The sequence below is a fragment of the Centruroides sculpturatus genome, unplaced genomic scaffold, assembly GCF_000671375.1.
Source record: "Centruroides sculpturatus isolate CEXI.00-Female unplaced genomic scaffold, Cexi_2.0 scaffold71, whole genome shotgun sequence".
NCBI lineage: Eukaryota > Metazoa > Arthropoda > Arachnida > Scorpiones > Buthidae > Centruroides > Centruroides sculpturatus.
In genome coordinates, this window is record NW_019384332.1 from 95,318 (window position 1) to 111,608 (window position 16,291).

At 32.8% G+C, this 16,291-nt stretch overlaps 1 protein-coding gene across 1 annotated transcript; it reads left to right on the forward strand.

The window, feature by feature from the left end:
• The first annotated feature begins 2,834 nt into the window (after positions 1-2,834).
• Positions 2,835-6,733, forward strand: LOC111630418 (SPATS2-like protein). Its single transcript, XM_023374509.1, has 8 exons — positions 2,835-2,995; positions 3,095-3,224; positions 3,695-3,753; positions 3,881-3,990; positions 4,108-4,188; positions 5,653-5,674; positions 5,753-5,942; positions 6,024-6,733. The coding sequence occupies exons 3-7, from the start codon at positions 3,729-3,731 to the stop codon at positions 5,920-5,922; spliced, it is 408 nt and encodes a 135-aa protein (XP_023230277.1). The 5' UTR covers positions 2,835-2,995; positions 3,095-3,224; positions 3,695-3,728; the 3' UTR covers positions 5,923-5,942; positions 6,024-6,733.
• The last annotated feature ends 9,558 nt before the right edge of the window (positions 6,734-16,291 follow it).

A 16,291-nucleotide genomic window follows, 5' to 3' on the forward strand; every position in this document is an offset into this window, starting at 1 on the left:
CGTGGGGGCAGATTACATGATGGTTTTAAATCTAAGGATCACTATTTTTCACACCTGGACTGCAGTTTTACAAATGATTTACAGATTGATACCTGAAATTGAACCTAAATTCAAATTTGACCTAGAGGAAGTAATCTACTTTTAATGATTGATGGTCCTTACAAATTAAAAAAAAATTTGTTATACAGAAATTTAACTTTATTATTTAGAAGCACTTTTACATATATATTTGGCTGAAAGATCTTAAGAAAAGTTGTAAATTACAATATGGAAAACTTAATAGAATATTTGTGGTATTGCATACAATTATAATATGAATTAATCAATTTAAAATAAAACAATTTGGTTTGAATTTCATGTTTTTTTTTGTTTTAATGTACTGTATGTAACATGTATAAATATGTTTGTTAATTAAAAAATCATTTTAAAATCTTTAAAATTACAAAATGTTTAACTCATTTTTAAAAAAATAATAATTAAATTTACTGGGTAGTAGATCGGTGATTTTTATTTTTTTCTATAAAGAAAACAAAAATAATTTGTATTTAGTCTATTGTTCGTCTGTTTTGTCGCCCAGTTAACTATTGCCTAGTTGTCCGTCACTCAGTTCATGGTGTTCCTCAATTTCTACCAGAAAATGCCCATCCTACAGTATTTTTTCTTTGGTGATAAGAGTTTGCTAAGTTTTATGAGGTGTGAAAATTTAATTCCTGGAATGGATACGTAGTATCACACATGATTGTAATTGTATTTAAATTGTGAGTATTCGTCTTTGAACAGGTTTGAACTAATATGTGCATAAATTGCAAGCTGATAGAGCCAGTCATTAGTTAGCCATTGGGAAAGCAATAGATGTACACGTGCACTTGGTAACATTTACAAAGCACTGAGTTGCAGTATTTTTACAGTGAGAGACTTCCTGGCCAAAAAAGTGATTATCTAATTAGATCATCCTGCCTATTCACTCGACTTAGTTCTATATGATTCCTGGCTGTTTCCGAAATTAAAAGCTGCGTCAAAGGGAGAAAGATTTTCTAATATAACTGATATCAAACAAAATGTGAGACAGGCACACAACAACATTCCAAAAAATGAGTTACAGGCCTGCTTTTGTAAATAGGAACACATATTTAAGTGTATAGATGCATAAGGAGAGTATTTTGAAGGTGATAGAAGCCACTAGTGTACAGTTTCACACATTTTTTAAGGATGCATTCTGGGAATTAAATTGTCACATGTTATATCTTTCAAATTGTGTACTGCTGAACAGCATTTCTAACAGCCAATAACACTGTTTTAGTCACGAACTAAATTCACCCATAGTCTGCAACTACTATTGATATTAAAAACTAGTTTGTAGTCTACTGCTGATTGTGAGGAAAAGGGATTAAGTTGTCTACTATTTTTTCAACAGAGAAGTAATAATTCAAATCATGGAATGCTATTTTTTCTTTATGACAAAAAAGGAAAGAATGTAAGGACTGAAAACAGACAATGCAAGAAAATTTGGATATGCTGATGATTTGGTGATTGCCATGTGTCATAAAGATCTTAAGATTAACTGAGAAGACCCTGACACAAGATTTATCTACCCTAGGACAATATTTTTGTCCTAGGGTAGCTGAGTATGACAAAAACTGAAGCTATGTGCTTTCATCTTAATAACAAACTGGCAAATGAAGAGCTAAAGATTTATTTTGAAAACAATCTACTGAAACCCAATAAGAACTTGAAATATCTTTGTGTCACTTTGGACAAGACTCTGTTGTTCAAAACACATCTGATGAGTCCTGTTGCCAAAGTCAATACCAGAAACAATATCCTTCAAAAGTTATACAGAACTACATGGGGCTCTTCAGTGTCAACCTTACAGATTTCTACTCTTGGCTTGATTTTTTCTGCAGTGGAATACTGTGCACCAGTTTGGGTGAACAGTGTTCTCATTAACAAACTAGATGCCCAATTTAATCATGCCTTGCACATCATAACAGGTACTATTAAATCTACTCCTATTGATTGGTTAGCTTTTTGGAGTAATATCCCTCCACCTGTACTCTGAAGGGATGGCGCTCTGCTGAAGGTATATAGGAAAATACTGAGCAATCCACAACTTCCGATTCACCAGGATGTAGATGACCTCAAAATAAATAGACTTAGATTGAGACATCCCCCTCTCTTAAAAGCTATGACCCTGAATTCCAGCAATTTCAACCTTATTGAATCTTGGATAAAGCTATGGGCTGATGTCTTTCCAATGGAATGTCAAGAACTCCCCTGTATTACAAAGCAATCACCTGGATTTGAATTACCCAGAAATTCTTGGAGTGTGTTGAATAGGATTTGGACAAGACAGGATATGCAGAGACAATCTTTTTAAATGGGAAAGGTTGCATACCCACAGTGTTATTGTGGTGCAGAAAGACAGACTCTATGACGTATTTTGGATGATTGCCCAATGAGATTCTCTCCAGGAGAACTGAGTGACTGATTTAAACTATGTTTTCGAATTGGATTTACATTTGTGATTGGTGTTTGTATTGCTTTCTGTCCTGTATACTAACTAAGATATGTATTACTTAAAGCCATAAGCTAAATAAATAAATAACTGAAAACAGACTTTGATGATTACAAGAGTTGTATGTGTGAAATCTCATTGTATGTTCATCTGTTGCTTACATTATGCATTGTTTAGGTTAATAAATTACTTATGTTAATAAAAAGCTTTTAATTTTTTAAAATCCACAATAAAACCAGTAACAGAAAATTTAATTTAATTAATAAATTGCTATTTATTCAACTATCTTCTTATGCTTTACATAGATAAAATATTTTAATGTTGTATTTCAAACAGAAACTTTCTATTGCAGCAAACAACCAGATAATTCTCAGACCCAAACTAGTGTGCAGCCTAGGATACCGTCTGTTACACCAGAAGATAATAATTTACCAACATCATCTTCCTCTTCAACCTCTTCCAGATCGCAAGGAAGGAAGGGTAATCTTTTCCTATTGATTAATAATCTCTCAGATTTAAGTTTAGCAAATTGCATTTTTCCAAATGTTATGTCTTAACTGAAATTTAAAACTTTTTCAGGATTAGAGAAATGCTTAAAAGATCTTTCTCGACAGACGGCTGCACTACAACGAATACATAATCTTTTAGAAGAAGAATTAGAAAATTCTGATAAAAGGATAAAAAGTGCTTTCCAAGAAGTTCAGAAATTGCTAGAGGAAAGACAGACACAAATAGCTCAAGAAATGGAAAAGGTGAAGAGAGATGCAAGACAGTTACTAACACAGCGACAGGAACTCGCTGTAGAATTGAAGAAGAGGGCCGAGCGTGCCAGCACTCTTTCGGAAAACGACCTTAACGAGCTTAGGATAGAAATAAAGCATTTTGTAGTCGAAAGGAAGTATGATGACGAACTGGGAAGAACACTGCGCTTCATTTGGGATCGGGACAAGATGACTGAGGAAATCAGAAACTTTGGTGAAGTAAATCAAGTCAAAAATTACTACAGTCAGAGACGCTGTTCCGTGTCGTCGGTAGCTAGTTCAACAAATCCCGAACCTGTAGAACCACCTCCAGTCACGGACCTTTCTGTTTCAGTATCTAGTTCAGAAAAATCTGAAGAACCAATAGAAAGGAACGAAGCAAATAGTAGTGTAGCCAGTCAGTCGNATTTTTAAACAGGCTAGAGGAAAGACAGACACAAATAGCTCAAGAAATGGAAAAGGTGAAGAGAGATGCAAGTACGTAAAGTGAAATTTTAAAAATGTTCTGACTGGAAATACTGCAAATTTCCATTAAGAGCTAAAAGAAATAAAAATTCAAATGCTCATTTTATTGCTTTACCATTTAAATTACTTTCTTTTATAGGACAGTTACTAACACAGCGACAGGAACTCGCCGTAGAATTGAAGAAGAGGGCCGAGCGTGCCAGCACTCTTTCGGAAAACGACCTTAACGAGCTTAGGATAGAAATAAAGGTGGAATTTTATGTAGTTAATTTACAAAATTGTCAATATACACATAATTAATTAAGTCTTATTGGAAGAATTTATGAAGGTGCAAAGTTATTTATCAAAACGTAATTTGTATTGTAGCATTTTGTAGTCGAAAGGAAGTATGATGACGAACTGGGAAGAACACTGCGCTTCATTTGGGATCGGGACAAGATGACTGAGGTAATTTTCACTAGCATTTAGCAGTTATTTAAAACTTATATAAGGCTAATTCATAGATGGCTGAAACAAAAATTGAAAGCAATGTCACATTTTCATTATGCTTTTTAAACAAATTCTTCATAGATCTAATATTACAAGTTTTTTTTAATTATTTTTTCTTTTAATTTAGTTATTTATATGGGTCAATATAATATATCAAAATAGCAAATGTAAAGTATTCTAATTAAGTATGGAGTTACACTTCATTTTTATGACAGAAATGGAGAATACACTGAATTAGTGTATTTAGTGATTGTCAATTGTCATCATGAACATAATAAAGCTTATACAATTTTGTCGTGGTAATTTAATATTTCAACACCTTATATTATATAGTTTCAGATATCTAAAAATTGGAAAAATTAATATTTTATGCAAACTCAAATGTTCTTTTTGAAATCAAAAATTGTACTTTCCAAATTTCAGTTTGAATACGAGAAGGATTACACTTCTTTGCAAGTCATTGCATTCTCTTTACATTGTGTATTTTTATGTTTTGTTTCTTAATGAAAAAGTGAGTTGCTAGTATTGTTAAATTATAACAAATAATAGTAACCTTTATAACAGTACAGTGGTTCTTCATACTTTGAACATTCCAAAGTATAAGTGGTAGATTCTAGATAAATTTGATCTGGAGTTTGAATGATGCTTTTGTTTGAAACCGCATATGCAGTGAAAATTGTTCTCACTGTGAAAGCATTTCTTGTTGTTTTTTTTTTTTTTTTTTATTCATAGTGCATTTAGTTATATATATAACTCCTACCTATTAACTATGACACTCAAGAAGTATGTGGAAGAAACAATGTTTAAGAGGAAGATTGTAGTATCAACAATTGAGTTGAAAAAGGAACTTACTGCAATGTCCACAAATACCACATTTGTGCATGGATCTGGCAGCAATGTTTAAGATGCCAATGTTGATGGTGTGCAACTGATGTGTGTTTTTTCATTTTATTATACAGTATTTATTTTATTTGTTCTTTTCATGTTTTAATTTATTATTTAGGATGTTTAATCGTGTGTGTTTGCTGTTTATGTTCATTGAAATGGATATCGTTTAGGATCTGGGAATGAGTTAATTTACTCTACATTATTTCTAATGGGGAAAATTGATTTGGACATTGAATGGCTTCCCAGAATGAATTAAATTCAAACTATGAGACACTACTGAATTAGAATGCCCATGTTTGACTTGCAAATTTGAATTTGGCTTAAATTTCTGCATGTTGCTAGTGAGAAAGACATGTATTAAGTTGGCTTGTTGCATTTATGGGTCATTAATATATGTTTAAATTAAATATGCTCAGAATAATATGCAAAACCTTAAAAATTTTTGTTTGCTCTATGCTGTTTTTGTTCCAATATCTATGAATTGGCTTTGTGTTAATGAAGAAAATAATTTAATTCTGAAATTTTGTTTTATAGGAAATCAGAAACTTTGGTGAAGGTAAGTTTTTACTATTTCAGATGATTTTAAAATTTATAAACTAGTGATTTCTCATTGTAATTATTGTTTTATCTGTAGTAAATCAAGTCAAAAATTACTACAGTCAGAGACGCTATTCCGTGTCGTCGGTAGCTAGTTCAACAAATCCCGAACCTGTAGAACCACCTCCAGTCACGGACCTTTCTGTTTCAGTATCTAGTTCAGAAAAATCTGAAGAACCAATAGAAAGGAAGCAAATAGTAGTGTAGCCAGTCAGTCGCCCACTCAGGTATGTAATTATTAACATGTTACTCACTTACAAATTTAATAACATTTAGAATTAAAATAATTAAAATCGATCATATTTTAGGATCGATATCCTCAGAATCACATGCGCCAGGAGAGTCGACCGAGAATATTTTCCAACAGAGGACGATGGTCCCCTGCTTACCGCAATCCCCAGAATAATTTTAACCCTAGATATCCTCACCGAGGAAGGGGTGGCAGGGGAAGAGGTGGCTGGAGAGATGGAAACTATCACAATCAAGGTTCCCAGTACAACGTGAACGTGCGTGATAGACCTCCCAACAACGACAGGGCAGAGGGTAACTTTGACCACTCCCGTGGTGTGTCCAGTCATCCGCACAGGTCTCCACGCGTCGACTGGCACCACCGCCAGTGGAACAGCTTCTCTTCCAAGTCTGGTCAAGAATCTAATCCTAAAGAAAACGCAGGTAGAGACACGGGATCCGGAGAAGGACATTTCAACAAATCTGAATTAAAAGAACACGTTCCGAACATAGTAAACGGTTTCGACGACCATTGACAAATTGTAAATTACAGTTTATATAAAGAAATGAAAGCCAACTGTGACATCATGACCAGGTTTGTTGGGTGCTGCCAATTGTCTATATAAAAAAAAATAAAATAAAAAAAATAACAGGAGAGTTTGAAAATTGTGCCTGATAGTCAACTTTATTCATTTTTGTCAGATTAAAATAGAAATTTTTAGCAGCCCGAATTTAAATGGCTGTTGTAGATAAAACTTTTGTAATTTGTGTCATTAAATGTATCTAATGATGCCGTATTGATATTTCTTATATATAAGTATTTTTTCCTCCCGTTTTGTTAACCGACTTGTCAGTTTATCTGCCAGTTCTTGTAATTAAGAGATCATTCGCCGTGCGAGGAATGCAAAAATATATAATGAAACGATTACCAAGTTGGGTGGAAGTGCCTGTTAAACTTCAAAGTTTGTAGCTATCACCACTGTTCATGCTGCTGTTATGGTTAAATGTGTACAATTTGTGCATGTGTGTGTAATTATATGTAAAATCCACTCCTGCTTGTTCGTATATTTATGTTACAGTTTGGAGGAAATAGAATTGAGTGCATTTTCCTCGTTTCCGATCGTAGAAAAATCCAAAGGCATTTCGAGAAACGTAGCCGACAGGAGAGTACTGAGCGGTACGGGACGATGGCGAAAATAACGAGTGGCGTTTTTTTCGAAATCCACCGGACCGAGAGCTCGGCACATCCGACCGTAATTTTCCCCGAAAGTGCCAAACGTCGATTCCTGTAAAGTCTCTTCTCCGTTCCGAATTTCCTCCGAGTCGAGTTATGGGAAAAAAAAAAGGAAAAAGCTATCTCTGACCAGTGCCTTAAACTGTTCAGTTAGCAGAGAAATTACATGAAACTGAACAATAATACAATCATTAGGCATTCGGCTGGTACCGACTGCATTCCATTTGATGTGCGTGCTTGCAGATGTCGTCTGTTGGTGCCTTGTAAGAACAGGGTGTGGTTTTTGCGCGAATTGTGCGGCCCACTCAAACGTGCGGTTAGTCATTATCTCTACAGAGCAATAATGACGGTCAAATGGCATGCAAATGGTCATGTAATCAGTTTGTGCATTTGTAATCTTAGCTTTTTTAATTATTATTATTTTGTCAATTTTTAAAATGTGCTTACACTGTTAGATGAATTTGTGGCATACGTGCTTTGCAATTGTGAATATATTTTCGCCCGGTACTTGTTATATATTTAGCCTTTTCTTCGCTTTCCCCTCGGATATATGGGACCATTGTTTGGTTGCTGATTGAAATTAACATTCTATATCCTCTGTAACAATGTGTTTAGATGAATATCTGCTGTTTCTTTGCAGTGTAAAACTAGAAGCAATAGTATGTGGTTCAATACACAGCTGAAATTGTAAAATTGTTGTGAAAGTGTTACACTTTGCTCATGCACTTATTAATTAAAGCAAAACTAATTGTGAAATTTCGGTTTGGTTCTTGATGTCCCAAGTTCTCGACTCAGTCTGAAGAGTCGAGACCCCGCGCCGTGGTCGAACTCGAATCCGGTATTCGCCCAAAACCGTATTCCGGAAGACGAGACTCGTTCCATCGAGACAAAATGACGGTCGCTTCCTCATTTAAACAGAAGATAAACATTTTGTAATTGTAAAGCACAGTTATGTCTAAAGACAGAAATAGTATAATTCTACTTTAATTTTGCTACTCTAAGTGAGTCGAGATATACTCGACGGTGACAAAGACACCAGATGAAGTGTGAAAGTGTTCTGATGTGATGGTGATGTTTGTTAAGAGATGCTTGAATTTGATAATATTTTCATCTATTTATTTTAATGGCGATTTTTGTCTAGATGATCCACAAATATGTAACAATGGGTACATTCCAGTATGCATCAAACAGTGTATTGGTGAACTGCAACATATCAAAATGTGTTCCGATATTCACCAATGAGTTGGTCAATGCAGTAATCGATGCACGGTACATTTGTCTGGTTGTGGGTGCGGTGAGCTCTGATGATGCAATATGAAGCAATATGGCTGCCATTTTTACTACTTGTTTGTATTAATCCAAAGTTATTTTGACATAATAAATCTGCAAATGCCAATATAGCACTATATGCTTCTGCTATCTTGGTCATTTCCAGACTCTGGTAAAAGCTTACTAAAGCATTATTGCTGACACCAATGCATACCGGAATGTATGCAATGTTTTTGAGTGTATTTTACTAAATTGTTGACCATTCCATGCATATCAAAACATTTTCTTGATTGTTTTAGAATAATCTGGAAAATACAAGTGTATATTGTGGCATTATACTGTTTTTGAGTCTTTAGTACATACCATTACTAAGAGACAACTAAGTTACGTTGATCCGTGCACGTCAGTCTGTCTTATGCATACGTTAGTGTCCGACAAAGACATTAACTTTCACGTGACCTGCACTGTATGTTAGTACAATGTCTTAAAATTGTATTTGGAAAATTTCATAGAAGTCCCACAGTTATCCCGTGTCAGAAATCATGTTTGCATATGGTTTCCCTCAAATTATTACTTTGTTGCAAACATTACAATTTAAATAATAATTCCTTACTTAAAATTTATAAGATTTAATATCAAAATTTAAGTATTTATATTTACTGGTAGGATGGTATGGAAGACGAGGAAACAAGAAATTAAGACGTTATTCATTATAGGTACATTTGTATTGTCTTAGTTGTTTGTGTTGTCATCGTCATCCCTTTAAAGAAATGGAAATAGTTTTGTCACCAGTGGAACAAATTTGCCAATTTTATCAAAATGTTTTTTACAAAATGGGTGGAACAAAATGCTACAGAACAGATACTGTGTATCTTGCATAAGGCTAGTGTGATTTTTAGTGTGAAATGGCTGCAATAAATTACCCTACATTGGTTCATTTAGACTGTGTTGTTGGTATCTTAGGTATATTTTTTAATAACTATAATAATCTACATCGCATTTAGTGCTCAGTACCTAGGTACCACTAATGGTACAAACTGTCGTACAATGCTGTGGACTAGGATACTCTATTATGTTTGAAAGATGTCAGATTCTATTGATTGAAAAATGTGTAAATTCAATTTTCACTGAAAGGCAGGTTAGGAAAATTACTAATGATAAATTAATACTTTTTATATCATCACAGCAAATCAATTTATGATTATTTAATTTTAAATTATTGAATAAATGGTAAGTTTTATATAAAATAACTTAAGTTTCAATACAAAATTTCTCTCTCTCCTCTGTTTATCCAGTATGAAATGAGCAAGTTTACAAATTCTTTTATCCAATACATAGTATGCATTTAGCTATGGCATTCACAAACATTAATGCTTTGTTAAACACTGTTCTGGTATGTTGTATACTTAGAATCACTTCCCATTTAGTCTCTACCTTTTGAATCTGTATAAAACAATGGATGTTAGTGAGAGAATTGTATACTTCAATAGAGAAGACAAGCATACTTTTAATTATCTTAAGATCTGGAAAAATCAGAGATAAATAAAACTAATTGAGGGATTTTTCCCTGAAGTTACAGCTGTATTGAAGTAATGGCCTTAGTGTTTTAAGTTAGTGTCTGGGGAATGACCTTTAACTCTAGTAGAAATTTTATAGTAGTATTTATACATTTATGCGCCCATTTTGTTATTTCCTTTGATGTATTATACGGTAATCAGGTACAGTACATAGTACGTACTGATATACTGTAAACCTCTCCGAACGTGGCGCCCTCTGAAGTATTGCTATGAAAATGAAATTACACAAGTTATACGATGAATTTTTTTTAATCATCTGAATGTGTAGAGTTTGTTTAATATTAAAAGAGTTTAATAATCTTGAATTTATAAAATATTCTCTTATTTTTTTACGCTTCGTTGCTAATCGCTCACCTGTCGTCTACCTGTTTGATTTACGGATACACGGAAAATTAATTGAGACAGCTGATAATTTCATAAAAATAATTATGCTCTTTTTACGTGCACACTATTTGGCATTTTTAATTTGAATCTTAAAAGTTTAAAGAAGTTCAGATTATCGCATTGGCGGACGAAGATCGGGGTTTATTAATAATTACACTTTTATATTATACGAATAACATTAAAAGATATTTTTGTTTAATATACATACGTATCGCGCACGCGAGAAAATAATGTTAAAAAAAATTATTTTAATTCATTTAATTGAAGAAACATATCATCCGAATTAGGTTCAATTAGAACGTAGCAGTTCGGTCAAAGTTCAGCGTCTTCAATGTTTACTTTCATAACCGGAAGTCGTCTGCAACTTTACTAGTAAAAATAGCATAAAACAGAAAAGCAGAAAAATATTAATATCAGAGACGCTCGAATAATAATTAAAACATTAATTTTGATACAAATTTACCAGTTAAATAGATAGAGTTGCGAATTATACGTCGCACTATTTGTTTTCGCGGACGGACACCAGAGGCGCGACGAAGTGTCGGCAGCTTTGACGTTTTTTTTTTTATTTAGTTAAAAATTCGTATCGAGAAGGAGAAGGTGGGGCACTCAAATATTCGATTTTACGTGCTGTTTTTTATCGAAAAATATTTAAAAAGACGATAAATCAGCCTGGATAAGAAAGAAGAAGAAGAAATATTAAGGGTGAAAGTCAGGTGAGGGCGTTTGTTTTAAGTAATGGCCAGTTATCCGGGTTGATAGTCGAGGTTGTTGTTCTCTGTTTATTGATCAAAATTTCTTCACTTTACGAACTGTTCGAGTGTAAAATGCATTAAAAAGGCACGGTTAATCGGTTAGAAACTCTGGTTAATCGGAAATTTTCACCTCCAGAGTGGCCAATTCGCTAGTCGAATTTCTCCACGTAACGCATTTACTTACCAGTTGATGCTTAATTAATTGTAATTGCTTTAATAAATTGTGCGTTTTAATCCAGTTCGTTACTCCATTTTGAACATTTCTTCGTGATTTTGACGGTTAATTAATGGGTAATTCTTTAATTAATCGGACTAATTTTGGTGTAACTTGAAAGAATTTAATATTTGCCAGCTGTTCTGGTTCATTTGCTTTAAACAAGATGTCTACCGTACTTCAAAATCATTGAATGGTATGGTGTGAACTTCAAACGAGGGAGTTGCCGCCTGCCAGAGTTACGGACCGACAAAAAAGTTGACGGAACCGTACCCGTACGCGTGACCTTTTGCCAGATATTCGCCTGCAAAAGTCGGTTTTTACCGTGTGTTGGTCCTACTGCTCTGTCTTGGTCTGGGCTTGCTTTGATCGACTGTCCTCGTGTAATCGTGCAATTTGGAGCCGATGAATGACGGTGTGCGTCCGTACTCTCTTAAAATGATGTAAAGTCAAGTACTCCGCAAATTTGCGAGTCATGTTTTTGCTCCCGTGGATACGGTCTACGGCTCCGATGAGGTCCCGGTTGTCTCGTTCGGAGGTGTAATCGTACCCATCAATTTTGGCTGCAAAATTCTTTAAAAGTATGAGTTTGTGGGATTTTGGCCTATTGTTTAATGTTTCGTACAAATTTTTAAATAAAATGGGTTCCGACAATAATTTCTTCACGTTTTCTTTCTGCTTGTTTTATAAGGCATTTATTGTTTAATTTATGTTCTATACATTATGTTCTGGGAAGCTTAGAACATTTTTATGTCTTCGGTAAATTTATATTATTTCTTGAATGTGTCGTGCATTTCAAACTTGCTTTGGTGAACGGTCTTGCCGATCCGGTTTGCACTGCGAGGCGCTTTCGACGTGTTGGCATTGCTGCACGAACGACCCGAGACCGATCTAGGATTTGATCGGAAAAAATTTACAGGCATTTATCCGAAGGAATTTTTAATACTATTGAATGAGACTTCTGTATGTAAGAGAAATCTAATTTACACAATGTGAATCGGGATTATGTATGCATACTTTAACGGTCTGTAAATTGTGAATTAGATAGATAAAGAACAAAAATTACTTAAATTTATTAATGGCCAAGTTGTGCGTTTGTCTCGTCTTTATACTTGAACGTACTATTACTCCTTGATGATAAACAATTGAAATGTAAAAGCCCTTTAAAAAATAAGACTTATTTATAAAGTTGAAAGTAACTGAAAGTGTAAATTTGAATAGAACTTTTATCATTTAAATTTATAAGAAACTTTGTATATGTAATTATGATTCATTATATGTCTCTTCTATTCGTTCATCCACAGTCAAAATGGTGTGAAGTGCTAAAGGTGCACTTTTTTCCTAAAAAATTTTGTTCTGAAACAGAGGTGAGTCTTATGTGGTTCGTGTATTATATGCCATAAAATATGGTAATTATTTAATTTAATTTTAATACTGTTTAGTAAAAGCTGTCGTTCTGGGAAGGAAAATTCTTTAGTTTTTACTTTATTTTAAATGTAAACATTGAAAAGTTTCAGTTTTAATTGTCAATGGTTTTGATAAATTTAGCATATTATATAAGTTGAATAAGTACTTATTCTGTACAAGAGTAAAAATTATTAATTGCAATAAGTAAATCTATTTGCAAAATATTTACATATAAGAATTGGAATCGGTAACGAGTACAAATGGTAAATTTGCAAGTTTGTTTTCGCTGACGACTTGGCTTCGTCTTTTTTTTTTATTTGAATTTATTCGTACTTTTATAGCCTTTGTTTAAAAATTCGGCTCTAAATTTTTATTTGGCACAATTTGTTTTACTCCTCTGATGTCGACCTGCCTGTGTTTGAGGCAGCCAGCGATTGGCTTCCAGTTGAGATGAATGAATCATTCTGGTATGTTAATTTGTTAAAGTATGATAAAATATTTTAGTCTGGCAAATGAACTTTGCATGTAAATGTAATGCTAAGTGAAAGAATTGTACAGTATATATGATCGAAGAACTCATAATATAGTTGTTTTTACTGCCCTTTAAATTTATACGTATATTTTTTAAAAATGGAAATTAAATTCTTTGTATATTTTATTCATAAGGAATATTTCTTATACTTGATAACCTGATGATAAAATTAATTCAAATAACCAACAGACAAAAGTGTTTCTTCATTAGTCAGCTTATGTATGAGTTGTGGAGGTTGATAACAGGCAATTAATTTGTATGCCAAATTATTATTCAATAAATTTTACAAATTGATAGAAGTGCAGCTCCAAATGAGGTGATTGGAACCACATCAGAGTTGTAGACCATGCCCGTAGCAGTAAAAGGTCAAAGAAACCAACAGTTTGTGAGATACAGCCTGCTGAAATTGGCTTGTCTGGAATTTGAAGACCCTCAAAAATGGGATGAAATTTGAAAGGAAAAAATCTGGAACCATTTCTCAAAATAATGCTAAAAATTGAGTATTTTTCACCTTAGTAGTGATGGCCCAAAGCTCTTATAACATGGGAAATGCCAATTACTACTGGAGTATATCTTTATACTATGTACTGTATTGCTATATCTTGTGAAGGGTCACATGTAGACCATTGGTTCCTTTAACTTTTTTACATCTGTGGATGTGATTTGCAGATCTGATAGGGTCCCATCTGCCACATTCAAAGCTGCATTTGTACCACGAATTACTCCACTAAGAACAAAGGAACGAATAGATTTGCTTCTATAGACCAATAATGTTTGATCTGAGAAGCAGTTGTATGTCATAAAAATATGAAATATTCCATTAAAATTGAAAATCAGATTAGAATGTTAAAATTGAATTCAATATTTTAAGAAATCTATCAGTTTGTGTAACAAGCCTAATTAATAATTACTTAATCTATATACAGATTAAATTATTTTGTCTATGAAACTATTTGAATGTTGAAGTATAACTTCTGTAAATAGAAACTACTAATCTTTTATAGATTAGAAAAGAACAAAGGGCAAATCACATAATATTACAAAAAAGTAAATAGGAAATGGGTCAGGAATAGAAAAGTTACTCCGCTTGGATCGTTGGTAAATCGGAGTAATAAATTGCATAAAAATTCAAATAATTTTATTCTATGCATTGGTTAGAAGATTAAATTTAAAAACTAAAAGTATGTTTAATTTTCCACTTGTTGTATAATAGAACAGGAAGTTAGTTTGTGCGTAGGATGAAGATAAATGATAGTTTATCCAATAAAGAAAGAAATTAATCCGTAAAACTAAACTTACTGGGCTTTAATTTTGCTTAACTAATATAAAATTAAACTTAATGGATAAAGAAAACCGAGCAGTATTTGATGTTAAAATTTAAATTAGTTTTCTTCAATTTTTTTTAAGTAACAGTAGAAGTTTTCTTAAGTAGCAGTTTTGTTAATAATTCTTTATGAATAATAATCAGGCTATTGTAATAAATATTTACACAAATATATCAATTGGAAGAAATTCAATGCATTGGTTTATTTCTTAAATTAAAAATTGTGAAATCACAAATTATCGTTAATATTAGTCAAGATAGAGTATATTTAGAGTACTTCAGAGCATGTTGCCGATCGAAAAAATGCTTTGAAGTTCAAATAATCTCTTTGACACCAGCAGAAAGATACAAAATAAGGCTCTAAGAAGACTTATAGGAAGCAAGAGAACTCAAAGAAGAAATGAGTTGCCATTCCTGAAGTGGGATTATTGTTTAGTTGTCATGTTGATGATACAACACAAGTTGCACTAATCTAAATGACTACTACCATTTTCCTAAAATAACATTTTTATGAACTTCATACTTGCAGCTCACATGTAAAGTAAACACAAGTCAGATGTTGTGAGAGTTGCTGCTCATTCTTTTTATGATATTAATTATTAATTGACTTAACATTTCTAACTTCTATATGCTGCTATAAAGTATATTACAACAGTAAATAATGGCCCTAAGCGTAAGCAACATATCCTTATTATCGTATCTGCATTAATCTGAACTACCGCTGATCGCAATTAGTTCGGATTAGTGCAACTGTACTGTATGTGATTATTAAAAAAAAGTAGTAGGGTTGTGAAGGAAGATGAATGAAAATGTTATAAAATGTCACCACCATTAGAATAAATCTTTCTCTGTATTTGGATCAGTTGTGGGTTGATATGTTGTTTTGCAATCTGTTATCATCAGTTGTATTCGATGATGCATTGACAAATTTTCTATTACTGTGTAGGAAAACTAACAGTAACAAATACATGTTAAATTTTGGCAATATAAACTTTTTTGGAACTAGGGTCATGAATTTAGATAGTTCAACTCTGACTCAAAGTTTCTAGGAGTCAAAGTTGGTCCATTTTTATCAACTCTGACTCCTCTATGAACAAATTTGCTTCCGACTACACGGCCCTCTTCAGAATGAACATTTTAGGCCAAGTTTAAATGTTTTTCTTACTTGGTTTCTTTTAGTCATTTTAAATTGGACCTACAAATAGACCTTGTTTTATAACTTAAAACTTTTATTTCTTTTTGTACTTGTATTTTGATGATCTCTTGAGAACAACTCAAGGAAGACCAAAAATTTTTACCAAATAAATTTAAGTTGCTGGAATTTAAAGTTGTATTTGTTATTGTTATTTTTATTATAGATCAGATTATTTTAATACATTGTATTACAAAGATTATACACAAGATACATTGTGTATTGTGTGTACAGTACAGTATATACAAAAAACATTGTTCTGTACTTATTATGTAGACTTTATTGTCTGTATAAAGTTAAATTATGGCCTTATTTTTTAACATCGAAGTAAAGATTGACGTATCTATTGAAACAGGAAAGCAGTTTGAGTAAAAATTATTTCCAGTTTTATAGAAATGTGGGAAGTATTGTTTATAAAATTAAAAATTTTTCAATTGTCAATTATACTTCTGTATGAGTA